The sequence below is a fragment of the Diplotaxodon limnothrissa genome, linkage group LG20, assembly GCF_057381915.1.
Source record: "Diplotaxodon limnothrissa isolate DT_005_m linkage group LG20, D_limnothrissa_male_GT1.1, whole genome shotgun sequence".
Classification (NCBI taxonomy): domain Eukaryota; kingdom Metazoa; phylum Chordata; class Actinopteri; order Cichliformes; family Cichlidae; genus Diplotaxodon; species Diplotaxodon limnothrissa.
The window spans coordinates 36055266-36082809 of record NC_140615.1 but is presented as its reverse complement, the minus strand read 5'-3'; the positions used below and the strand labels follow the sequence as shown (position 1 = coordinate 36082809).

The 27544-nt window shown below is 41.1% G+C and overlaps 1 protein-coding gene across 1 annotated transcript; it reads left to right on the top strand.

Moving 5' to 3' along the window:
* bcap31 (B cell receptor associated protein 31) lies at positions 1 to 26533 on the top strand. Its single transcript, XM_085344682.1, has 8 exons — positions 1 to 122; positions 3609 to 3708; positions 5931 to 6031; positions 6934 to 7078; positions 15891 to 16026; positions 24811 to 24937; positions 25067 to 25167; positions 25648 to 26533. Exons 2-8 carry the CDS (start codon positions 3617 to 3619, stop codon positions 25672 to 25674), a joined length of 729 nt encoding a protein of 242 aa, XP_085200808.1. The 5' UTR covers positions 1 to 122; positions 3609 to 3616; the 3' UTR covers positions 25675 to 26533.
* The last annotated feature ends 1011 nt before the right edge of the window (positions 26534 to 27544 follow it).

Genomic DNA, 27544 nt, shown 5'->3' with positions numbered 1-27544 from the left:
TACCCGGAAGTGTTTACAGCAGGAGGCTAAACTAGCAGCTAACAGCAGAGTCAGTGGAGAATTGAAGCTCCTGGAAGTGCAGTGCGGACGCATCTCCTAGCCTGTGTGCGGTGCTTGTTAAGGTGAGTCCCACCTGTTCACTAACAATCAGCACCCCGATTCTTTCCAGCTTACCGAGGCTAACTGCTCCTAGCAGCAACCAACAGTTAGCTTCAGCGAGTGGCGCGAAATAAGTGACTTGTTTTTGGAAACAAGCGCTTGGAATAGATGTGAATTTGAAACAGAATGCTCGGTTTTCCAGAAAATAGACTGAACCTTCAGTAATAACCTGGGTAATTCTAAAAGTAACTAGTAAGGGGAAACTAGCTAGCATGCTAGCTAGTTTCCCCTTACTAGTTACGTTTTCTTTTAGAATTACCCAACTAGTAAGGGGAAACTAGCTAGCATGCTAGTTCGCTAATGTAAAAAAACAAAACAAATTTAATTACTTCCCAGCACATAGTTCATTTTATGGACTTTAGTTCCAGCAGATACACAGACCTGCAAATTTATCTGCTCACTGGAGAGTCTGCAAATTGGGAAGATGTGAAATGAGTGCTGGTAGGAGAGTAAAGTTTTTAGGTCAGACAGCTGAGAGTGTCGCAGCTGGTAAAATGTACTGCCAGTGAATCTTTGTGGGTTGGTTTGTTGGCTGAAGTGAGCTGTAACAGGGAGCACAGTGTTGTGGGATCGATGAGGGGCGTTATCAGTGTTTTAATGTGTAAGGAGGCGTGATGCTGCGCTGTGTTTCTGCAGTTTTTGCGGAGCCGCAATGACACAGCTGTTCTGAGCTGCCATATCTGAAGCAAAGCAAACCCCTCACGAGTGCTCACACTGCACACAGCCAAAGAAAACACTCAAATGCTTTATTCAGATTTTGTTTTAGCTTTTGTCTTTTTCACTTATTGTTGTCAGGGATCGTCTACAAAGACGTCAATCTCAGAATAAGGAGAAGCCTCCGGCCTCCACCCATCGGGTTGCTCTAAAGTGGGCTGTGTTGCTTTTCAGTTTTGTGGAAGAAGTAAATGAGTTTATTAGATTTAATCTTAAAACAGGATTAGGAGTGCATTTTTAGAAAAATGTCATTAAGCTTAGCTGAAAGAAGCCATACACTGAAAATCCACTTTCATGGGGTTGTAACATTTTTTTATAAAGTATGATCTGTGAAAATCTGGCTTCCACAACATCAGCAACATGACAGTTACCCATTTACATTTTTTCTTTTTTTAAATTTCATGCCGAACTATGTGAAAGTCTTGAGCCACTCCTCGCTTCTTTTTCTTTAGTTTCCAAAGAGTCAGACTTTTTCAAAGTGGTGTTAAAGTAATAGTTTTCCAATCTTTCAAATGTTTTTCTTTGGATGTTTGTTCTGCCTTTTCACTCATTTTCAGTCCAGTCCATGCTCCATTTTCAAATAATTTTATTTTGGCTTTCTAACCTGTGAACTATTCATTATAAAAAGGCACCTAATTCAAGGGATGAGCCAGTGTTGTGGCTACACGTGGCTGACAGTTCAGTTTTATTTTATTTATATAGTGCCAAATAACAAAAACTGTTGCCTTAAGGTGCTTTATATTGTAAAATACAGACCCTACAATAATACAAGAAAACAGAGGAAACCCCAAAAATCAAATGACAAGGTGCAGTGTGTCCTTAAAAAAATGTGAGGAAACTGGGCAAAGTGTCGTGCCTAAAAAGCTACCGGTATGTCTACCAGGTGAATTCAGAAATGGTCTCAATGAAAGGCTGGTTGTCAAGAAGCCATTCTTCAGGAAGGGAAACTGGGAGAAAGGTCAGAGGCAGATTACACAAGAACTCCTATGGAGCAATGGATCCAGATATGAATTTTTTTTTTTGTCTGGAGGTTGGGAGAGCAGTACAACAGTGAGTGTCTACAGCCAGCCGTTAGACACAGTGGAGACTGTCATAGTTTGGAGCGTTTCAGCCAGCAGTGTGTGGTTCACCACTGGATTCATTTTTCAGTAAGACAAAGATCTCAAACACACCATCAATACAATAAAATGCATCTAAAAGTAAAAATAAAATAGATGTCAGTTACTGACATCTACACAGGCAATCACAAGAGACTCCACCCATTCCTGGGTCTCACCTGTTTGGCCTGCCGCCCTCAGGGTGAGGCTACAGGTCTATCCAGACTCATACTGAGCACAGATACACACATGCCCCACCTCAAAACACACACCTCTCTCATGCATACAACGCATACACACAACAACATGCATATTAGCACCCTTGCACATCTGTATAAACGTTTTGCATTTATGTTGTTTGTATTTTTATATTTGTTTCTATTGTTATTTGTTCTGAATTTAATGATTGACTCACAGGTGTGAATGTGAGTGCGAGTGGTTGTCTGTCTCTGTGTGTTTGCGATGGATGGATCTATTCTAAATGCTGCTCACAGGAAGTTGCTTCTGTATTTGTTGAATGTCTGATGTTTAATGACAATAAAGGGATTTGGATTCTGATTGGCCTCCCTGGAAAGCAAACTTTAACATTATTGAAGTCTGAGATCATCTTTATAGAGCGTGGAACAAACGGCAAGGCAAGTTTATTTATATAGCGCAATTCAACAGCAAGGTGATTCAAAGTGCTTTACAGAGACATTAAAAAACAGAAACAAATAAAAAGCATGATTTAAAATGGAGAAAAAAAAAGGAAGGAACAGTAGATAAAATCAGTAGTTAAATGTAAGTTTTGAAATTTAAGCTTAAAAGTAAAACACTGTGGATTTGGTGCTTTATTCAAATGCAGCTGAGAACAGGTGAGTCTTCAACCGGGATTTAAATAAACTGAGTGTTTCAGCTGATCTGAGGCTTTCTGGAAGTTTGTTCCCAGAAACCAGCTAACATCCAGAACAGAGCTTTGAATTTCCTTGAGTCATTCCTGAAGACCTGAATGACAAGAAAGCTGACTAGAGTTTAGGCTGTGTTCAATAATAAAGGCAGTTACAGCAAATATTGACTTTCAAGCTAATACAAATGTTTTTTTTGCCTTAATATACTTATGTTTGCATGTGTTTTGTATCTATAGTATTTCCAATTTTCCTAGTAAATTATAAAGAAAGACGGTTGGCTTCACACTTTTCGCCGGTACTGCTGCAAACCAGGAGGAGCTAAAATGCAATAGGTGCTAAGCAGAGGTGCTGTGAAACTGCCACTTTCAGTTTAACTGTTGGATTTAAAGTTTTGTTAGGGTCTGAGTTTTACGTGACAGAGCACACTGTTCCTGCCTCGGTCAGTTGGGTAGTTTGTGTGACTGGTATGTTATCACGTTAATTCTCAATCTGATGAAATGAATATGTTAAACATCAGAGCAGCACATCAGCCAGAGGCAGCCAGAGCACTGATGGATGAAAGTGTCTGATAACTGGGTGGATTAAAGTCATACAGTTTGTTCTAATGTGCACTAACTGCTGTACGTTGTGAATGGCAATAAAGTAGTTATTCTGTTCTTCTGCTTATTGAGAACGATTAACTGTAGATGTCATGATCAAGTGCCATGTGATGGTGTTTTTGACATGTGAACCTGCTGTGTTTCCTGTTCAGAAGTCAGGATGAGTCTGCAGTGGACTGCGGTGGCCACCTTCCTCTACGCTGAGGTCTTCTTAGTTCTGCTGCTCTGCATTCCCTTCATCTCACCCAAGAGGTGGGTAACACCTGACTCACACACACCTGTCTTGGCATCAGGCTTTTTCCAGCTCAAATCTGATAGCGTTACCTTGGCTTAAGATATCTGCCAGTACAAACTACTGCCTGGAAAGGTCAGTAGTTTGTAGTAAACTAGCAGCTGGAAAGAAATGACTTTCAATCCATTTCACTTTTAAATGAGAGAGATTATCGTCTAAGCTGTCAGTCAGCTGGGTTTGACCGCAGTTTAGTCAATAAAAACATTTGCAAACATACAAACAAGGTGTTGGCGCACCAGTGTGGAATATCTCCAAACTGTTGACACTTTTTTGTTCCACCGAGTTTATGCTTGCCGTCGTTTGAGTTGATGTATCAGCTGGAGCTCAGAGTGCCACTTTACAGAGAGGGAAAGGTGATAAGGCTGTGGTGATTTCACAGATGCACATGACACAACCAGTAATGTCGGCTCATTGTTGCCGAGCTTTTGGGCTGGTAGGGGACCAGTTTTGATGCATGCATCCCTACACCGATCCTTTTGTAGTTTAGTACACCTTGAAAACAAAACAAAGTATCACAATCACAAGAAAGTACCTCTATAGAAATCAGACATTTTAACAACCCTGCTGATGGATGTGTCTTTCATGGGAAAAATTACAGACAATTAGACAATTCTGGATATTGAATGTTTTCTCTGCCTTGCTGAAAACTTCCCCAATCATGGATTTTCGATACTGTCACACGACAAACAGACGGCGAGATAAATCTTGGCCCATCTGGGTTTAAAGCAGCCAATGCAAAGCATTTACAACATTGTGTCCGTGTGCTGTTGGCTCCATGAGAGGAAGCTTTGGCCGTTAATTTTTAGCTGGAGAAGCGTGAAGCTCGCTGATGGAAGCAGCAGAGTTCAGTTTGTCCTCAAACAGAGCAGCTCTGTGTGACTGTGATCACATTAAAAGACCTCCTGACTGCCGAATGATGAGCTCTGATTAACTCTGCACACACGGCACAGCGCTGATACGAGCTGAAATCCAACAAAGAAAAAAGTCAATAAAAGTAGAGAAGTTTTAGTGCTAGACCTCATAGAGGAGTTTTTAAATTATTTTATCTGACTAGATATCAAGAATTAAAAATAGCCTTTGTTTTGTTATTTTCATATGTGAAAGAAAGTTTATCATTTTTATCTGATTGACTGTTTGTAGCAATGGTGTAACCTAACATGGATAAATGCAATAACATGACCTCTGCCTATGTAGGCTTTGAGCAACAGTTGCGTTTGTTGGATGGTACATTAACCCAGAAACAACAAGGATAAGTAATATTGTTGTCCCTTTTAGTCAGTTTCACACCGCAATATCATTGTTCTTGATTCATGACTCCACAGATGGAAGCAGGAAAACAACAACTCAACTTACTTTACAGTTTTGTTGCTAACCATAATTACAATTTAATAAAACAAGGTGTCGACATGTTTTTTGTTTGTTTTTTAGACAACAAAAATAAAAATAAAACAAAATGAAATTGTACTTAAACTGTGTAAAATGAAAATGTGCAATTTTATATAATAGCAACGTGGTTATTCAGACTGAAACTTTGGTGTATCCCACTCCCTCATATGGAAAAAAAACCCCAAAACTGAAACTGTTAAAAGTTCTAAAAGTACTAAGAACTGACTCTAGAAAATGGCTCAAACTAAAGCAAATTTAAAAAAAAATTCTATATAATATAAACTAAATAAAAATAAATATAAAACTGTACTAACTATATTCTTAATAACCAGCTTCCTGCAGAGGTCACTGCACAGTTGAGCTCATGTCTGTTTTTGTTTGGCCCCTAGAGGGGGCTAGAGCTCCAGGCTTAGTTGCTGTGTTGTAAAACATTAAGATCACCATTCATTCGTCCATCCTTTCTCTTCTGCTCTCTTCCTTTTTTTTTCCATCACTTCAAGCGTGCTAGGATCACTTTTGGCTCCCAAAAGATGCGATAAGATGGATTTTAATTATCCCAGAAGTTCAGTTCCTGTCCTGCAGAACCAGTAGTGTCCAACAGAACATTTAAAAATTAAATAATGGCTTCATAAAATAACAAAAAACTCATTCAGATTACTCCAAACAAAGAGTTAAAAAATAAACAAAGAAAAGAAAAGTGACTCTAATGTCTCTATAATGTAAAAATGTGTAAAAGTGAACTTCTTGAAGTTGCCGACTGATTTGTGTTTTATTCTCCTGGTTGTTGTTTTTTTAGGTGGAACAGCATTTTCAAATCTCGCATCATAAAGGCCATCACTCTCTATGGAAACACCGCCTTCATGGTGGCCATCGCCATCCTCGTCTTTCTGCTCATCGGTACGTCTGCAGTGCTTTTGTTGATTGGTTGGGAGGTGGCCTTTAGCCAAAGTGTAGTCGATATTCTGCATTCTTCCAGTCTGTGGAGGACGCTGCTGTAGCTCCATTTCAATCAAGTTTGATGAAGCACGGGTAAACAACGGCACCATCAGTTCCTTACTTTGTAATAACAGCGTGTTCAGAGTCCAGCTGATGAAATGTTGCCAAACTCTTTATCAAAGGAGTGTTAGGCAGAAATAATGTGTGGCTTTTATAACATTTAAAACTAAATTAAAGTTCGGCATCAGTCTGTGATTTTGTAAAGCATCAAAGTAACTGCAAAATTTTCCCAGATACATAACATCTGTCGTAGTTGGATCACAGGGATCGCAGATCACAGGGATTCGAGATGTTTCCATCTAAACATAGAAGCTACTCATTTGGTTGTGCAGAAAGACAGCTTTATTTTTTCATATGCTTAAATGTTGTTTAGGAAGTACAACTGTAATTACATGTTGTATTGTGACAGTATATCCAGTACTTCTCTGCTCAGTAGCCACATTTATCCGCCCAGGTTTACCACACATCGTGATTTGAACTAGCTTCTAACATAAACCAGGTTTTTCCTGCCAACGGCCTCACAGAGAGTTTACTTAGAGCAAGAGGTTTTCTACTAATAATAATTATTTTAAGCAGTTGTTTAAGTTCGGATTTTAAAAACATCAACCATTAACAGTTCAGTACCTGTGCCAGAAATCAGTTCTGTTGTGTGCGTGTGTGGTAGGACAGTGTTTGCTCCCAGTAAGCACCGACTTTGTACCTCAGCCAGCAGGGAAGCAGCAGAGCTACAGTGCAGCTACAAAATAAGTTTACTGTGAATTAAAGATGCAGAAAGGTGACGTTTCCGTGTGTTTCCTGTACAGATGCTTTCCGTGAGGTGAGGAAGTACAGTGTGACGGAGAAGGTGGATCTGGCAAACCACCCGACAGCCATCGAGCACATCCACATGAAGCTGTTCAGAGCACAGAGGAACGAGTACATTGCTGGCTTCGCCCTGCTGCTCTGCCTGTAAGACACACACACACCCCTCACCTCAAGCTGTTTAAGTTTTAGGATCAGCCACAGTAGCCTCACTTCACTGGAAAGACTTTAAACCAAGGATACAGCTGTTAGCTTTTGTGCTAGCAATCGGATAGTTGCTCAGAGAACGACCTAAACGGTCGAACTAGATCGGCTTCATAGATCGGCACATCGCCACTAATATCTGATCGAACTTTCTGGATCAGGATGGGAACGATACATGATGCTGCCTCGTGCATCTGGACTACTCGACCTCATGGAGTCTAAATTCTGTTTGTGTGTCATTATAGCCAGACCGACTCTCCTCCATGGGCTGTCGTTACAGATCTGAGCTCTGTGGGTTTTCCGGTGGGTTTTTTGTTTAGTTTTTTTCCATTTCAATCACAAAAAAGGTGGTTTCATCTTCTTTGCCCTCCCACTTCCACTTAAGAGTCTCTTTATAAAGGGAAGGGTAAGATAAGGTGCTGTAAACTAGTTCCTAGGCAGTGTCCCATCCAGGTAGTAACCAGGCCGAGCTCTGCTTAGACTCAGAGATCACAAAAGATCAGCTGTGCTCAGGGTTAAAGAAGGTGCAACATTTCTGAACTGCGGCAATTTTTAAAATTAAAGACACGGTCTTCTTATTCCTTGTTTTTTGTTAGATCATTAAAAAAGTATTAATTAAATTAAAACATATTTCAAAAATAGATCCAAAATAAAACAAACAATGCAAATAAGCGTACTAAGTTTTAAAAGAGGCAAAGAGCTGCCTGATCCTGTGCTAAAATTGTCACAATACAGAAGTCTGTTTGTGTTGTTGGACACGTGTCCACTTTTTGTGTTACAGACTTTGACTCTGTTGTAATTCAGCAGTAATAGTTTTGGTGTCTGTAGCACGTATGTTGTCCACATTCTCCACCAAAGTCTGTCATCCTGCTGTAAAAGAAACCAGAGCAGTGAAACCAGTAACTTTTTCTACACCCCTTCGCCATCCTGTTAACCATTTATCCAATTAAGTGTCGCATGGGGGTGAAACTAGTGGTTTTTAATGCCTAAATCTAACAGTTTCAACACAATTAAAATCAGGAGCTGAAGTGTAAAATTGTTTCCAGCTATGTGAGCGGTGAAATCATTCACCACAAACTCCGAAAAGAACTGCAAATTAAGAGATTTAATGCCATGAAGATTCCTCAGACTCTTGTTGAGTTTCCTCCATTTTTGACACAGAGTGGATGCTGCACTGTAAGAGTGTTATTAGTAAGCCTTCATCATTGTTGGGACGACTTTATAGCCGACTTTCCCTTAATTAAGGCTGATTGCTTGGGAGTGCTGAATCAGTCGAAGCCTCCACAGGAGCATGCAAACAGAGCGAAAGGGTCGTCGGTGCACTGAGGAGTGAGGAGACGACCACATATGGGAGTTAGGACCAGCGTGCAGCTGAACTTCTCTCTGAACTTCTGTCCTAAAGCGAGCTTGCAGTGGGATACTCAGTCGCACCAGAATAGACCCAACAGGCCGACTGATCTAAACTCAGAGGAATTTAAAGTCGGGCGGAAAGAATGAGCAGCTGACCGTGTGTGTGTCTGTCAGTGTGTGTTTCCACTGTACAGTGTAAATCCCCATCCAGATTGGACAGAGACCTCACAGGTGCGAAGCAGCCTGATTGGCTGACCCACTCAGAGTCAGACGTGACTGAGTACAACTAACCTCAGACTTCAGCAACATGGCATGTTGTTACTGGTCTGACGGCTTGTTGTTGGGTTGAAAATCCATAAAGTTACCAGTGAAGTCCATCAAAGAAGAAGGCTTGTTTCATTCGCCATCCTCACATACTGACTTAAGAAGTCAGTATGTGAGGATGGCGAAATCTATAAATAGATTTCCCTTTTTACAGCAGGAAAAACTGAAATTACCCATTCCTTCATTCCTGAGGTGAAATCCTCAGATCCATTGTCTTAGATCATTTCTGATATCGTGTCTTATTTGGGACAGGGTGAGGAGGGAGGTGTATGATCTGCTGTGACCCCTAAAAGGAACAGCTGGAAGTAGTATTTACTTTTTGTATGTATCACAGTTATTGTCAATACCTGAAATTTGTCTCCTGTGTTCATCAGAAAGTTGCAAAACAAAGTGTGACTTGGAGACCAGCCTGTCTGAATCCTGAGTTTTCACAGTATTTGAATGCATAAAAAGCCTGATCTGAATGCACTGATCTTACACTAAGACTACGTCTTTTTACGGGAGGGTAAAATACAGCAAGCTCTCAAATCAACACCCTGTAGATAATTTGAGAGATTTATATTAGTTTTGCAGCTTTACTTGAACCTTAGAGGGTCTTACTTACGACGCAGCAGTTGGTGAAATTTATGACATTTGCATGCGTATTTTATTGATAACAATTATTTGCTGACGGTTCAGTTTGAGTTGCTGCTGCTACAGTCAGCTGGCTTCTCGTGAGTGTTGTGTGAGATTTTATTTTGAATCTTTCTAAATATTTAGTTGAGCAGTCAGTGGTCATGTGACCCTGACGGATCTTGGTTGACCTACAGCTGGTGGGTCTAAGTGACAATAAATCAGGACAGATCAGTTTGGTGAAGTTTTGATTGCAGAGTTGTTCTGTGCCCCCTGGTCGCCTGCAGGGGGCAGCAGCACGTCTTTCTTGTTGCTGCTCTTCTGGGGTACTTTTTGGTGTGCAGCAGCTGCTGCTCTGTGACTCACTGTGGCAGCGTAGCATGTGATGCGACAGCTGCTGTAAAGCAGATGCCAGGAGGAAGATTAGACCGTGCCCTCCGCTGCCAGGCCGCTGTGATTGGGAACTCCAGCTCAAGAATTTCCAGCCTGAGCCAAGAAGAAGACTGTGGAAAGGCTGAAGCTCTGGCAGCTGCCTGGTCAGATTATTTCAGGCCTGTGAAGTAACTGACAGCCGTATTTGGAACAGACAGTCGCTCCTCCTAGAGACACTTGAGATGGAGAAATCTCTTTTATTCCTCGTGTAAACTACTCCACTTTTGGTCACCTTGAAGCAGTTTACACACCGATCCAAACAGGCTGCTGTGGTGTTGCAGAAGATAAATCAGACTTACAACCTGATGTATCTATTAAACCGCTAAAGACACCAAACTTAAACCTAGCTATACACACACACCCTCCTGCTGCAACAAATATGGCATCCAGCGACATGTGTGGAATAATCCACCGCTGTTCCTGACTAATGCACTGTTTTTTCGACATTTTCCGTGTTGTTATAGTAAACATTCAAGGCTGGGGAAAAAGCAGTGAGGGAATTTTAAACCATGAACAGTGATGTTGCTAAAACAATCACTTGGTGCCTTTGCAGAAGTAAAACATTGCTTATTAACTACTTAAGAAGTAATGTATCATCCTGCGTGTTCGAATACCTTTACAATACTCTGCACCATCCGCTGAGCTGTGGTGTTATTAACAGTTAACATATTTTTCAGCCTTACTTATGCTAACACAGCAGCACAGATCAATAAGGAGAACATACTTCTAGGTGTGGCTTTTCAGGCAAATTTTGTTTTCTCTCGTTGTTACAGTAGTGCATATTTGCCTCACCATAAATGCCCAGAGTCACCCAGTGTGATTAATCTTGAGCAAAACAAAGACTCTTTGGTCTAAGTGAATGTGTCCCGCTGAGTCTCTCACCTTGGTCCCCTTTCAGCACCATGTGATCAGGCTGTTGGTCTCCATTTGGCTACTTTTCAGATCTCCTCTATGAATCTGTCAGAAACCAACTGTTGCCCTTGCAGAGACAGCCTTTGTGGTTTAAATCACCTGCTAGTTTTGAGTGTAATTCTCTACCAGATGACCTCTCCAGCTCCTCTTCAGCTGTTCTGTCCCCAGTTAATTGTATTTCATTTGAATTCTGTTGAAAAGTCAAGAAAATTCTTGTTGTAAATACTGCGGATTTAAAAGATCATTAAGCCCCAGTGTGTTAGATTAATAACTGAAATTACAAAAGTTAGCACAATAATAATAATAGTAGGGCTGCCACGATTAGTCGACTAGTCGTGATTATCAAAATCGTCTGACTGATTTAATAGTTGATGTGTCGTTTGAAGTTTGGTAAGATCCCAAAAGACCCAGGAATAAGTAGCAGGATTTAAGAGTGTAATAACGGACTGAAACAGAAGATGGCAGCACTGCATGTACAAGGATGCCAGCTGCCGTTAAACCCCGAAGAAGAAGAAGTAGCTCTGTCCCAGAATTCATAGCGCAGCCCAGCTCAGTTTCCAACAATGGCGGCAGCCAGTTAGTTTTAATGTTACTCTTATTATTCTTTCTGGGTCACAAAATAAACGTTTAACGTGTTTTCAGGCGAGAATGTAGCTGTGTAAACCTCAAATATCTGCTCAGTTTATCAAGACAACACATATTTTCAAAAGCGCTCCGACGTTTTCGGAGACGTCTGTTACCCACTAGCTCGATAGCTAGCCGGGGGCTAGGCTCACTAGAGCCGTGAGAACACCGGACTCCCGGCAAATCATTTTCAAACCCACCGCCGTCTTTCGCTACTCAGGTTAAATATATATAAGTCACTTAGATAACTTAAAAGTGTTATTGTTTGGTTTTTTTCAGTATTTTATTTGTTCCTGAGTAAATCGGCTGAGTTTATTAAACTCCACCGAAACAATCTGCACATTTAATTAAAATTTAATAAACTACCATCTAGAGCAGGGCGATATGGCCAAAAATATTTATCACGATATATATTTGAAAATTTGCGATAACGATATAAATGGTAAATGGCCTGTATTTATATAGCGCTTTACTAGTCCCTAAGGACCCCAAAGCGCTTTACATATCCAGTCATCCACCCATTCTCACACACATTCACACACTGGTGATGGCAAGCTACATTGTAGCCACAGCCACCCTGGGGCGCACTGACATATAACTGACGATATAATTGATGCGAGACAAAATACAACTCCACAACATTACTAGCGCAAAAAGACAACCTTTCATTTATTTTCACTTAAACAAGAAGCTGGTTTTTATGTACATTAAAGCTTTATAAAAATGTAACAGTGCAAATGCAAATTCCTTGCTGAAAGTTTAACCAAAAGGCATTTCCAGTAGAAATGGGCTGACATATCCTGAGCATAACCATGTATAATATCCACTGAAGTTAAAAAGAGGTGCTTTGCAACATTAAACTGCAGTGTGCAGTACGCATTTTTCGGACCATAAGGTGCACGGGATTATAAGGCACATTAAGCGAAACAAAGCAGTCAGATAAATCAAACTTTATTCAACTCATTCTTCTTGCTTCCTCCACTTCTGTACCATTGATTCATTAATGTTGAATTTTCTGGCAGCTGCTCTATTCCCATGTTGTTGCAGTATATTAATGACTAACCTTGTATTGTGGATGGATTATCTCAGTTGTTCTCCTGACTGAAGTTTGGTCCGTTTACAGCATCCTGCCATGCGACTGAATTTGTCTCCAACTATCAGGAACCTTAACGTTAACTTTTATAAGTGGAAAAGTGTTAGTGTTCGTCCTCCAGCTTCACTGTTTATGTTATGCTAACATAGCTGTGTCGCTAGCGATCACATAGCACATCATTATATACCAGCTAGCCCAACTTCAGTAACCTTACAAACGTCATTGCTGTTTAGTTTCCTGTCTTCATTTATGTTGGAAGTGATAGCAGAGCTGTACGTTTGATTTTTTTCAGAAATCTCTCAGTCAGAACATGCTATATCATGCTAAGGTAACTAGCGAAACTAGCGAGCTAACTTCCGCTAGCTTCCTGCTAACTTCTAACTCCGTTAAATGTAATAAATTTTGTTTTCATGGATGCCTGGAAGTTAAACTTCATAGTTACACCTGGTAAAGCAGCAATGCTGATCGTTTTATTAAAGATGAAAGAATTTAGACAGTTTTTAACTCTCAGTGATGCTGCAGTGTTGTTTGACCTGAACGATACGGAGTTTAGGACCCAGATTACTCCCAGATTTAAGAGCATCTTAGTCCGACAATAACGACGTGTATCTGAAGGACAAACACCAAACCAGTTCCACATCACTGAAGTTGCACCATTTTTACAAACCAATTCTGGTTCATCTGTTTCACTCAACAATCAGCCATGTGCGTATGAAAACAAAGGCACTGCGCATGCGCGTTTTACTCATATTCTATCGCGATATTTCATTTTCCTATCGTTGCCTAACATTATACCGGTATTACCGTGAACGGTATAATATGGCCCAGCCCTACTACCATCTTGTCTTTATTTTTAGTTAGCACTAGGGCTGCCACGATTTGTCGACTAGTCACGATTACATCGACTATCAAAATCGTCGACGACTGATTTAATAGTCGACGCGTCGTTTGAAGCTTTGTAAGATCACAAAAGACGCAGGAATAAGTAGCAGGATTTAAGAGTGTAATAACGGACTGAAACAGAAGATGGCAGCACTGCATGTACAAGGATGCCAGCTGCCGTTAAACCCCGAAGAAGAAGAAGCAGCTGTGTCCCAGAATTCATAGCGCGGCCCAGCTTAGTTTCCAACAATGGCGGCAGCTAGTTAGTTTTAATATTACTCTTATTATTCTTTCTGGGTCACAAAATAAACGTTCAACATATTTTCAGCCGAGAATGTAGCTGTGTAAACCTCAAATATCGGCTCAGTTTATCAGGACACCACATATTTTCAAAAGCGCTCCGACGTTTTCGGAGACGTCTGTTACCCACTAGCTCGATAGCGAGCCGGGGGCTAGGTCACTAGCGCGGTGAGAACACCGGACTCCCGGCAAATTGTTTTCAAACCCACCGCTGTCTTTCGCTACTCAGGTTAAATATATGAGTCACTTAGATAAATTAAAAATGTTGTTGTTTGGCTTTTTTTTTTTTTTTTTAGTATTTTATTTGTTCCTGAGTAAATCGGTTTGGCTGAGATTAAAGTTATAGTTTTTACACAGCTGAATAAACCTCAAGCAGACAGCTGATTATCAGAAGTGTGAGATGCTGGAGAATATACTCCGTTGTCCTGTTATATTTTAGATAGCAAGGAGTTTATTAAACTTCACCGAAACAATCTGCAAATTTCATTAAAATTTAATAAACTATCATCTTGTCTTTATTTTTAGTTAGCACCTTAAAAGCTTAAAGCTGTAAGCTAATGATAGTTATATAAGAGCAGATGCTGCTGGTGCAATAAGCTGTAGTTTTACGTACAATGGATGATGATCTGATTAGTCAACTAATCGCAAAAATAATCAGTGACTAGTCGACTATCAAAATAATCGTTTGTGGCAGCCCTAAATAATAGTGAGACTGTTTTTTGGGCATAATCGATCAGAGTGAATGTGTATTGGGTCACTTTTGCAGCTCACAGAAACTGGTCAGTGTGTATTTGACATTTTGTCAGCGCTGTGTGTTGCTGGGGAAGTTTTACACCCTGAAAATAGCTGCAGGTTGAGTGTGAGTCAAACTGCACAGACAGAACCTGCTGGTTTCTGCTGTTTGTCAGAATGTTCCTGAATGCATCACCAATGAGATATTTACAACTGGCACATGGCTTCAGCCTCACATGATGGGGAACCAGCAGCCACGAGGTAACTGCTCACCGAGGTGGTAAATTTACCCCCAGCAAGCTTCACATCTGCAGGTTTTTTACAGAGTGAAGTCAGCTTCAAATTTCAGCGTCCTGTTACTCATCTCTGCAGGAGAAGCCTGATTTTACATTCCTGTGTTTAATGTTTCATTCAAATAGGTTATTCATAACAAAAACACTGAAACTAGGCAAACTGTTGTGAAGACTTAAAAAAAAATGAATTAAAAGCAAAAGTAGAAAATACTATTTCAATTAAAATCAAATGCTAAACTGTCTGCTTGTTAACCTACTGTATGTGCACTAAAAGCATCTCAATACGTGTCATTTTGTCCACAACCAAAGATGGAGCAGGTGGGGATCTTTTCACATCAAAAGTCTCAGAGTCTGGAGTCTGATGTGAGCTGAGAGGAAACGCACGGTTCATACTTTCATTTTATTTTTCTGTCTGATAACTATGTTGGCAGAAGTGCTCTGAAACTTTCCAGCCCGCTCAGAATAAACTCTGGACTACTCCTTTAATCCAAAGCTGCAGCTCAGTGATTCTCTCCCACAACTTACATGAATGGGGGCAGATATTCAGTGTACCCGCCCGCCCTCCACCCACAGTGAGCTACAATTACATCACCGCCTGTCGACGCCACACACAGCACGAACGCCTCACACAGCACGCGGGGAAATGTCAGGGGTCACAGTGTGTTACTATACATGTATCCATGCGTGAAGCGATTCCTGACTTTGTGATGTCATAATCCCGGACCTCTTTACTGGGAACATGGTGATCCTGATCTGATGATTTCAAAATCTCTTTACTGCGTTGTTGCTTCTGTTCAGAAGCTGCGGTCAGATGATCTCATGCATGGTTTACTATTCCTCTTTAAAAGATACCTGCAGATATACTAGGCAACTCTGTTTTTAAGTAATTCAGCATTTATGTAATTTTTCTGTGGAAAATATAAATGAACCCCTGGAATCTGCTGCCCCTCTTTACCAGGAATATCTTGTGGTAGATGTTTTGTAAAACAGATCACTAGTTTTGGATACTCGATGGCTGGAATTCACAAAATTCAAAGCTCGTTCATTTGGAAGATATTTAATGGTTCTCCTGTGGGTACTGCCCACTCTCCAGGATGTTTACTGATGAGTTTCAGGTGATGCTGAAACGTTTATCAAATTAAAGGAGGCTGATAAGCAGTCTGTTTAGTGTGATCACATACTGATGTTTTGTCTGTTGCAGGTTGCTGCGTCGCCTGGCCACTCTGCTCTCCCAGCAGGCTTCACTCATGGCCTCCAACGAAGCCTTCAAGAAGCAGGCGGAGGGCGCCAGCAATGCCGCCAAGAAATACATGGAGGACAACGAGATGTTGCAAGAGGTGAAAAAAACACGCACACAGAGTTTTGAGCTTTTCAAGTTCTGCTGGTAGAAAACCAGTCGTCAGAGGTCATGGGTCACACTGCCGTAGGGATGGGTATCGTTTAGGTTTTATCCGATACCGGTGCCAAACCGGTACTTTTGAAACGGTGCCGGTGCTTAAACTGTGCTCAAACCGGTACTTAAAGAATGGAGAACACAAAATTGGTCCAAAAACCTCTCATGTTCAGCTGGTTTTTTTGTAAAAAGATAACAATGTTAGCCTTTTCTGCAGCTATGGGGCATATATGGTATCACTCTTGGCTGGAAGCAGTGCTTAAACAATGGAAAAAACACAAACTTTGTCCAAAACCTCTCATGTTTAACTGTTTTCCACTTTTTCTTTGGTCATTTTAGCCTTTTTGGCCAGGGTGAAGGGAGCATCTGCCATCAAACAAGAAGACAGCCGCATGTAGCTATGATGATGTTTGCTAGTTCACCTTACATGCATTAATGTAATAACGTGGTTAGCCTACTCAACGTAAATTACACCGTCGCCAGGTGTTTCATCAGATTCGAGGTGTTACCTCCTTTGACAGTATCACAGTATCAGCTTAAAGCACTTGTTGCTGCTGAGTTTGCATCTTTTGCTATAAAGTACAGCCAGAATTTTGACTGCTTCGCCTTGGGCGTTTTTAATCTGTAGCTCTGCTCTAAAAGAACGTACGTACCTGGGCCCGCCTACTATCCTCGGAAACGTAAAATGATTGGCTAGAATCTAAAGTGTATCACAGCTCAGGGAAAAAAAGCACCGAAATGTGCGCTGCTTTTCGGTCTGGTTACTACCGTTTATGTCAGACCCGGTGCCATCATGGCACCGGATACCGGTACCCATCCCTACACTGCCGTCATGGTGATATTTGGTAAAAATGGTTCTGTTCTGTGGTTGAGGATTGGCTGTTTCTGGAAGAGATGTCTTTCATAATAAAACTCCATCCAGCTTCACTGTTCTGCAGAAACTCCAGACTGGAAGAAGCGGATTCCCAAGTTTCAGTCCTGAGTTTTGGAAGAACAGACACAGCATGCCAGGCACATTTTATAGAGCAAGATACTCTAAAAGCAACTACAACAATTAAAAAATTTTGGGTGCCGCTCAGAGACGGGAAAAGGCAGTATTTTTAGGTCTGTGTGATTGAGAGGCAGACCCCACAGGAGCCATAACTTAATAAAAATGACTCCTGGGTTTCTTGAAGTGGTTGCGGTGGAGCATTTTTGTGCAGGAGACTGTTTGCTTCTCTTCTTTGGAGTTTAAACTTTGTCTTGTGAGCCAGTTATTGTTTTATACGGCTGAGAAGCTGCAGTTTGGCTTATCTCAGCTGCTTTTCCATTTTCCATCCCAGCCCTGACAGTTAAATTTTATCCTGCATGTTAGTTTCAATGTGTTCTTGCTCTAGTGCATCCTCTTTGTGCTGATTTCTCTAGTTGCACTCCTGTTTGATGCAAACACCACATGCTCATGACTGGAAGCGTCATCCTTCATCTGGAAATTGATTCAGCACATTCAGAGTTCAGTTTGAGTCACCACGCCGATTTGTACAAGGCACCAAATCTCTTTGCTTTTCTGCACCAACATGGCAGATTTTGTGCTGTAAATCTCAGAAATGAGCCCTGAATTTTTTGTTTTCTCCTTCCTGCTTCACAATAAGGCAACACGTATCCCTGCAGGCATTATGGGATTTATTTCCTGCTAGTGTGTCCTTAGGCCTCTCGGGCCACAACCTCAGTGGATGTAACATTACAAGGCGAACTCCCAACTCTTGAGCCACGATCGCCCCGGGATACAGGTTCTCTCAGTAAAACATCAGCTGCTGGCTTTCAGTTTCCTCTCTAGAGAAAGTGTAAAGAGCTCAGAGTAGATCTGCTGCTCCTTGGTCACCTGACAAGGATGCCTACTAAGTGAGGCATTTTAGGCGTGTTCAGCCGGAGGTGGCCCAGGACAAGCTGGAAGGCTCTGTGCCCCGACCCCAGAACAGCTGAGGTTATCGAAGTCTTTGCTAAAACTGCTGCTAAGACAGAAATGTTGACTCTGAAAATGTTTTTAGCATTTTTGCAGTGTCTCTTTTCTATCAGATGTTTATTTTTGATCACACGTTTAGTTTGAGATGTAGTTACAAGACAGGAACACTAGAGGGTGCTCAGCTAACAGTAACTGTGGTCCCTTCTACTGTTCAGTTAGTGCAGGGGTGCGGGGACTCCAGGCCTCAAGTTCTGATGTCCTGCAGGTTTTAGATGTGTCCTTGATCCAACACAGCTGATTTAAATGGCTAAATGACCTCCTCAACATGTCTTGAAGTTCTCCAGAAGCCTGGTAATGAACTAATCATTTGATTCTGGTGTGTTGACCTGGGGTGAGATCTAAAACCTTGAGGCCTGGACTTCCCCCACCCCTGAGTTAGCTGCTCACTGCAGCTTCACTTGCAGATTAACTAGCATGTAGTAGGTCTGCAGCACAGACGCTGTAGATGTTGTTTGTTAAAGAGAAATGTGCCGCTCACTGAGTGTCCTGCTTGAGTCATGATGATACACAGTAGAGCTGACTAATAACAAAAAATGTTAATCACTAACATTGAATTTGACTCGTGTTAGTTTAATAAGATGTAACCAAGTTAAAGTTGTAGCTGTTAAGCATTTAAAGCAAAGGGTAAACCAGCTGTCTGGTTAAAGTGGTATATTCACATCGTTTTAATTCTTGAAAAGTCTTTGAAAGACTAAATCTGAGTTTTGAAATAGTGGAGTGGTGCAGGGTTAGGTTTAGACAGGAGTTTGTTAGTTCTGGACAGATAGGGGTGCTAGCTCACTTTGTGCATTATTAAATTGAATCCCATCCTGGTTCGCTATCACAGTAGCCGGTTCTAATAGGTTTTCTGGCAGAAACCTCAATGATTGATAATAAGAGTTTATCAGGTGCTGTTCGCGCTTATACTGTGTTGTGCTTCGTATTCCCCCCCGCGCGCGCACACACACACACACACACACAATCCATGTTTGACATTGTTTCATTGACCGTGTCCCAAGGTGAGGAACGGACAAACTGTCCATCCAAAGCAACGTTCCCGAGGTTGAAACTTTGGCAGTGTGTAAACTGTGGTAAAGGGTCCTGACGTTATTTCATCAAACTCCACTTCATCTCTGGGTTTGGTTTCCATGAATGTGTTTACACGTTCGACATTTCAGGAATATTTGGCGGCAGCGGGGATTTTTCTCAGTGACTCAACAAGGATTTTATAAACTCCCTTGAATGTTTCCCAACAACACGCTGATTGATCTCATCAACCAGAGAGGCAAAGTTCAGCTTTCTGGCAGCTGTGCAATAGGTAATAGTAAAATAAGAGAAAATGCATATTTTAAGATTTTTTTTAAAAAGTATTCCAATGTAAATTATTGAGTTTTTAAATATATGACGTGGGCTGAGAATTGCCCTCATTGAGCATAAATGTTCTTTATGGCAATGACTGCAGTTCCGTAAATAACCACTCGAGGCAGGCTGTAGAAGTAAGTCAGTCCTCCCCATACAGCCCTATATTAAAGTGTCCAGCTTTACAGCAGAAACAGAGAAGTGCTGCAGACGCAGTTTTGGCCAAAGGGGACAGGTTTCTTCTTTCATAACTCTGTCTGTTTGTTTGTTTGTTTTAAATAAACCGTCATGTTGGAAGTGGTGAAACTGCTGTGATTGACACAAGCAGCTGTAAGCCTCCCTTCTGCTAATTGCAGTCAGAGTGTTGATGTGGAAGTGGTCCCGTCTTTTGTCTTTTATGCCTTCTTTCTCAGTGACTGTGATCAGAAAGTGTCAGATGCTCGTCGGAGTGAAAACTAATTCATCTCATTTTCATTTCCAAAGTGTACTGTTGTAATGGGCTTAGGGAAGTCATTTATAATGTTAAAAACAATAAGACAGCAGTGATATTTAAAAATGATATGTTATACTTTGATTCTGGCCTTTTTTTTAAAATCTTAAACTCATCTAAGAGTCAGTAATACAAAAAAGTTTAAATGAATCGGTGACAACACTAATAAGTAAAAACTTGATGTTATGCTCATGTGTTCACAGGTTTGAGTAGGCCACAGGAGATTCTCAGATTTCATAACGAGCTGTGGTCGTCTTTTTTTTCTTCTTTTTTTTCTTTTTTTTGTTAGGATGTTTTGCTCCAAGGAGTCTTCTATTAAGACCCAGCGCGCGCGTGTGTGTGTGTGTGTGTGTGTGTGTGTGCGCGCAGCCCCAAAGGTCAAACGTACACGTGGAGTTACAGGAAGACGCAAGTGGTCGTGCAGCACTCACTGATTTGTCAGGGTGGAGTCACTTTACTGCAAACACAGTTACACAGGTCACAGTTTACACTGAGGGAGGTGTGTGTGTGTGCCTGTTTAGATGTCTTTGTGAGGACTGAAAACTGTAATGTTGCGTTACTTGTGGGGACCAACGTTCACTTATGAGGACAAAAGTGCCCGGCATTTTTGAAACTCAATGTGGCTTTAGTGACAGGGTTACAATTAGGTTATGGTTAGGTAGGTCAGGCTAAGGGTTAGGTTTAGGTTGGTGGTTAGGGTAAGCGACTAAGGAAAGAATCAATGAGATGTCCTCACTAAGATATCAAAACAAGAGTGTGTGTGTGTGTGTGTGTGTGTGTGTGTGTGTGTGTGTGTGTGTGTGTGTGTGTGTGTTACTGTAAAGGCCAGTAAGATGATCCTGGGCACCTGCTCTGCTCCATGTAATTACGCAGAGGGACTTCTAACTACTAACTAATGTCGAAATTGCAGATCTGAGATCATTTATTTGCTCTGTAAGATCTTTTTTTTCCCTGTGGGTCCACGAAGCAGGCAGGATTTTCTTTAAAAAAAGAAACCTATTTTGAGTTATTTTGTCTTTGGTTTGGTGTAGACAAAGAATTAACTCAGCAAAGAGTTCAAGGTCGGTGTTTATCAAACACGAGAGGAAGAAATTGCCAAAAGTCCTCAGAGCGTTGCATTCCTGCTTTTGTTTGTAGCAGCAGATTAAAAGCTTTTATCCTTTCCCACTGACAGAATTTTTTAGAGGGAGTCCTGAGCTGAGAGGAGCTGCAGGAGGTCACATTCTTGTAGAGATAATCTATGAGGGCAAAGCCTGGCACAGAGACACAGAGGAGGGCTGTAGCACACTCCTGCCAGCAGCCTCAATGTTAATGTGCTGTACCCGAATACAGGAGAGAAAGGGCTGTTCCCACAGGCAGTGAGTGAAAGAATAAGCAACAAGCTGATTAGCTGCCAATACATGTAGCTGTCGACGTGTCACAGCCGCCCCGAAAAACATTCAAAGCGCTTCTTTGGGCGCTGGTGCCTGCTGCTGTGTTCGCTGTCAGAGTGATCCCACACTGCTTCAATAATGTTGAAGTTCAGGCTCTGGGGAGGCCAGTCCCTGCCTGATGGTGTTGTGTGTTTTTTTTAATATCCCTGTGCTTTGTTTGGGATCGTTGTGAGGCTGAAAAATGAAGATTTGCCATTCAGAGACTTGCAGACGCTCACTGTTGCACCCCTCTCCTCTGTACATATTGATGAGCAAAAATGTAAAATGTGACTCCTTACTCCATAAGATGTGTTTTTGCTGACTCTCAGTTCAGTGCTTGTGTAATTTGGAGTACCTCTCCCTTCTCTCCTGGTTTCCCCTTTCCTAAGAACAGCTTCCTGAAAGCGTCCATCTACTGAGACAGTTTCAGATGAGGAGGTTTTTTTCTGTTTCTTTAAGACTTCCAGCTCCTCTCCATCTGCTCTGTATAGTTCAGTGTCTTTTAGGTTTGTCGCTTCTTATTTTGTCCTCTACTTTTTTACGGTTTTCACATTGATATTTATTTATTCATTGTAAGGACACAAATGAATGAAAAAAGCCAATTTCCTGAGACCATAATGTGAAAGGTCTTGAGAAAGCCAGGAGAGCTTTGCCTAATAGCACTTTAAAATATTACAAGATCGTCTGTCTCCTTTGAAGCAGATTATAAAGAAATGGGGAGGTGGCTCAAGACTTCTGGAAAACACTGTATTTCCTTACAGTGGTGTTGTGACATAAAGCTCTGCTGGACAGATACAGCACTGTTTGACCCTAAACTTACTCAAGCTGTGTCATGTCAATGACTCAAAAATACTTACTAGCAAAATTACAAGAGAGGAAATTAATTTAATTGAAGGGCACAAAATAAATCAGTTCAATTAGATTTATAATAGCATCAAATCAGTTGTCTCAAAGCGCTTTATACTGTAAGGTCAAGACCCTACAATAATTATAATAATAACAATAATAATGATACAGTTGGAATTTTTTCAAAAGTGTATTTTTAAAACTAAAATGTTTTGTCACAGCTAGTTTAGTTCACTGTAATAACCTTGTTAACCTCCTATAATGCTTGCCTTTTTATTTTTACATCTGTTTCTACATTTTAAAAAAGCTGCTCGTGTTTCACTTTTACTGTAAATTTATGGTTTGTGACTCGACCGCTCGCTGCTCTGTGATCTTTGGTGGGTCGGTCTGATGACATCGTGCCATCGGGTTCAGTTCAGAGCAGTGAAACCAGGGTTTATGGCCTCGTCAGTTAAAGGACTAAAGCTCAGCAGCTGTTTAACTCCGTCACACTGAGCGAACACGCCAATGCGTCGGTCTGACAAACTTATTGATGCTCTGAATATTTCTCAATTAGGTTCTGTCTGTTTCCAGCTTACAGCGAGTCACAGGAAGATTTTCCACAGTCTGCTTTTAAAAAAAAAAAAAAAAAAGAAATTACAAAACTGATCGAATGAATTATGAAATGAAATAAATCCAGTAATCCTCATGACTCCAGTTCCTTCCTCAGCAGAAATGGAAACTGAAGATGTCACCACCACTTTGGTCACACACACACACAGTGATGGTTTCATAATGCAGCGTGAATCAAATTTGAAAATGTTTAAACGAGCACGAACGCTGATTTTCCTCACGTCACCCTGCATGAATTATTGTTCTTGAGTAGTTTGGAGTAGGGCTGGGCGATATGGCCTAAAATCCATATCACGGTATAATTTGAAGCATGTGCAGTAACGATATATATCGCAATATATTCTTTTCTTCTGTATAACGTATTTTCCACACTACAAGGCACACTTAAAATCCTTTAATTTTCTCAAAAATCGACAGTGTGCCTTATGTAGGAATCTGGTTGTGCTTACTGACCTCGAACCGATTTTATGTAGTACACGGTGCACAGAAATCTATCAAAAAATATTTAGTACAACTTTGGTAAGCTATGAAGGCGCACCGCTTGATGGATTGCCGGAGCGTTACGGCTACCATAGTCAGGAGGCTTGTGGAGTAATCCAAAACTCCGTCCGCTTCAGGTCCCAAAGTCAAACGAACTCTGCGGCATCACTGAGAGTTAAAAACGGTCTAAATTCTTTCATCTTTAATAAAATGATCAGTGTTGCTGTTTTACCAGGTGTAACTATGAAGTTTAACACCCAGGCATCCGTGAAAACAGAATTTATTAAATTTAACAGAGTTAGAAGTTAGCAGGAAGTTAGCTCGCTAGTTTCCACCTAAACATGACATAGCATGTTCTGACTGAGAGATTTCTGAAAAAAATTAAAACGTACAGCTCTGCTGTCACTTCCAACATAAATGAAGACAGAAAACTAAACGGCAGTGACGTTTGCAGGGTTACTGAAGTTGTACTAGCTGGTATATAATGATGTGCTACGTGATTGCTAGCAACACAGCTACGTTAGCATAACATTAGCACAGTGAAGCTGAAGGATGAACGCTAACTTTTTCCCACGCGATAAAAGTTAACGTGAGGGTCTCTGGTGGTCAAGGACAAATGCAATCGCATAGCAGGATGCTGTACACGGACCAAACTTCAGTCAGGAGAACAACTGAGATTATTCATCCACAATACGAGGTTAGTCATTCATATACTGCAACAACATGGGAATAGAGCAGCTGCGAGAAAATTCAGCATTAATGAATCAATGGTACGGATGTGGAGGAAGCGCAGTTTTTGCTTTCCCCGTATTCCAGAACTGCTTTGCCTCTTTGCTATTACTGTCGCCGGCATGATTTGCAGATGATGTTGTTTTTATCCGCCGCAGCTTGATGACACCATCAACTCATGGTAGAGCGGTATAGTCAAAATCTCTACCGTTGGCCAAATTTATATCGTTTCTACCATATATGGTTTATACCGCCCACCCCTAGTTTGGAGGAAATGCAGTTTGCTGCAGACGGGTCGTTAAGATTTCAGCTGCTGTTATTTGTTTTGTTTTTTGTTGGCAGTGTTAAATTAAGTCAACGTCTGGCTCATAAGAGTCAAGCGCCACTTTCTAACGAACTCCAAATTCACTTGTTCTCCCAAAATCTCCGTTAGTCAGCATTTCAGAAGTTTTTAAAGTGGTCAAGAATCTGTGGTCAGCCCTTAAATGCAGGCTGCGAAGTAGGAAACACAAAATATGTGTCACTGCCAAAACCTTCAGCCATGACCGAGCTCCTGATGAATGAAAAGGTCAGGTATGGACCAATGAGCACAGTTGTGGTATAAAGCAGTGGTGCACAGCCGGTGTGTTGCTGTAACGGTTCTCTGGACTCAAACTGGGTCAAAAGTTTGGAGTTATCTGTGTCAAACGGAAAGATTTCAAATATGCATTAGGCTTCTTTCAGCTCTCTGGAGACTTTCAGATCTGCACCAGAATTTAAATGGCAAACATCTGGCAGATGTTAAAGGGCTCCTTTTTTAAAAAATATTGTTTGTTTTTCTAGAAACTGCGTGAGGCTGGTCTTGAGCTGCCGGAGGCTGGGAAGAAAGGACCAGGACCACAGGAGGAGAACAAGACTCTGAAGGAGGAGGTGAAGAGCCTGAAGGAGGAGCTGGAAGCCACCAAGAAAGGTAAGGTGGAGGAAACGCAGTCAGTAGGTAAAATCCACAAGAGATGAGGAGGAGAAGAAGTTAAAGGAGGAAGACTGAGACAGAGAAGATGAGATCTGAGTGAAAATGAGAAATCTGTTTGTTTCACAGCTCTGCAGAAGTCGGACAACGACGTTCGTGCCATGAAGAAACAGTCCGCGAACCTGACGGTGGAGTACGACAGACTGCTGGAAGAGCACAGCAAACTCCTGGTAACACACACACACACACACACACACACACACACTAAAATCTCCAAAACAAGAATTTAAAAAAGAGGCAAAAGCACGCAGGAACCAAGGCACAGAGCCCCCTGACGGCCCTCGTTTAGAGTCATTGCTTAAACATGCATTCACTTCTATTATCCACCAGGGGGCGATACCTGAGGTTGCAAAAGAGAGGTTTCTGGTCCTGTAGAGGTTAATGGGAGAGATGGCCCTTCGCGCTGACCTCTGTAAACATTTACTGATGAGTTGATGAGCTCAGTCACTCACTGGAGGCCATAAATAAAATACTTAGTCCTCTTTTCTTTAACGTTGGTCTGAAAACGAGGATTATCCAGGATACACTGAGCGGAGGGCACAGCGATATTTAGCGTGTGTGTGAGATCAGTTACAGTTACAGCAGCTCATGACATGGTTTGGCTGCATGTTGTCATGGCGATCAGCTGTTTTTATGTATTTTATCCGCAGGCGAAGAGCGACAAGAAATCAGACTGAGGAGGACATCGACGGTTCCCGGCTTCTTTCATCTTCATCACCGTCCTCAGTAAACTGTCTGCTGCCTCTGCTTCCACCTCCGCGATGTGATGTCACCGACTTTTGGGCCAGCTGACATCACCGATGGCTGCGATTGGTTAATCAGACTGTCTGAGCTCCAACATAAGAATGTCGGTTTACTGTCAGACTTCCTGTGTCACTGTTTACACCTCTGAAGTGTTTCTGTTTTTCTCTCTTCTGTCCACTTTGCTGTTTAAAGGCCAGCTTTGGGGTTCTGTTGTCCTTTAAACAGCTGACCTTTTCCTTCACTTTCCATAAACTGTTTTCTTCTGAGGACATTCCCTGATTAACATTTTTGGAGCAAAGTAAATCCAAACAATGAATCCTGTTCCCTGCAGGAAAAGATCATCTTCATTCCAAAATAAAAGCATTTAGTCCTCTCTGCACATTCTGGTTTAAAACATGCTTAAAAAAGTCCAAAGGATGTCTGTGCCGTCAGATTTCCTTCTTTCTTAAACTGTAATTTCCATCGAGACTCTTGTGAATATGAATGTTTGGAACTGCAGCAAAGATCACTTATTACGAGCAAAACAAGACTCCGGCGTCTCCCCTGGTTTCTTCTTCTGGTTTGCCTGAACTCTGCCTGAACTCTTCGTCACTGTTAGCCGTGTGCTGAACACACACTTTAAATTTTGGAGCTGTTTGATGCTCCACTTTCGGTTATTCATTACAAAATGTTAAGAAAAGAAAAGGCACCCGTGTCTGTTCTGCTTGTGTGGTGTGATCAGATTTTTGTTGTGTCTTTAATGACGTGTCACAATAAACATGGATGATTTCAACAACAGTAAGACCCCGTGTGGTGCAAAAGGGTTTGATATGTCAGGTTTTTATAGGCTTAAAAAAAGGAAATTAGTGATAGGAGGGCTGATGATCAGCTGATCATGAAACCATTTTTTTTTTCTTTGCTTGAAGGAAAAAGTGCGTTTATCTTTGAGGATGGATCAGAGTCGCCACCTTATCCCTCTTTAAAAACACGAGCAGGTTTTTTTCTGAAAAGGTTTAATCATCATTTTTCTTGTTTATGTGGAACTTCTGGTTTCTTGGCTTTTGTTGGGGGAAAGTGGACGCAGCTTTCACCTCAGTTTACCGTTTGGCTGTGGGTCGATTTCTGATCGTTCTCATGTACGAGCGTCACTTCACGACTTTACTCGGGTTTTGTTTTTGCGTTTTAATTCTCATGAGGTTTATTCTGCAATTAATGGCACTTTTTAAAATCACATTTTTGATATTTTAATGCATTATTTTGTTCTTTCATCTCATTTTGCCACATTTCCACTTGGACTATTTTGAAGCCTTTTCTCCTTTAACCGCAATTAAAGTGCGTTTAGTCTCCAAATCTCAAAGGCTGCTGTTTGAATTCAACCATATTGTGACCGCTCTGTTGACATGGGTTAAGGAGCGATCCCCTAAATATTAATATGTAAAACAAACTGTTCGTGGTGATGGATGAAAGTGTTTTATTTAATCACCTACAATTTATCTGGAGTTTTTCTTTTTACAGTAATTTTTTTTTTCTTCTGTTAAACCCACAATGAACAAAATGTTCTTTAATTTCTTATGAAAGCTTCTGTCGTCTATTTTATGAGTGAGGCTAACTTTTTTTTTTTTTTTTTTCCTCCATTTGAAGAAGAATTTGAACTTTATGGCCGTATACTTTAATATCATTAACATAGAATCACTCGTGGGTTTTTTGATGCAGTGAAACGTTTCACTCTATCTTTCCTGTAAAAAATAGAATAAATTGTTTCTCCCAATGGAAAAAATCAAATTCAGGATCTTAGTAAAATGGAAAACGTCAAAACTTTCTCAT

Bases quoted from the DNA above. Each gene is read 5' to 3' on its own strand.
- bcap31 (XM_085344682.1), top strand. From the start codon at position 3,617: ATGAGTCTGCAGTGGACTGCGGTGGCCACCTTCCTCTACGCTGAGGTC. The intron at 3,709-5,930 runs GTGGGTAACACC...TTGTTTTTTTAG, and splicing joins CCCTTCATCTCACCCAAGAG to GTGGAACAGCATTTTCAAAT. The intron at 7,079-15,890 runs GTAAGACACACA...TGTCTGTTGCAG, and splicing joins TTCGCCCTGCTGCTCTGCCT to GTTGCTGCGTCGCCTGGCCA.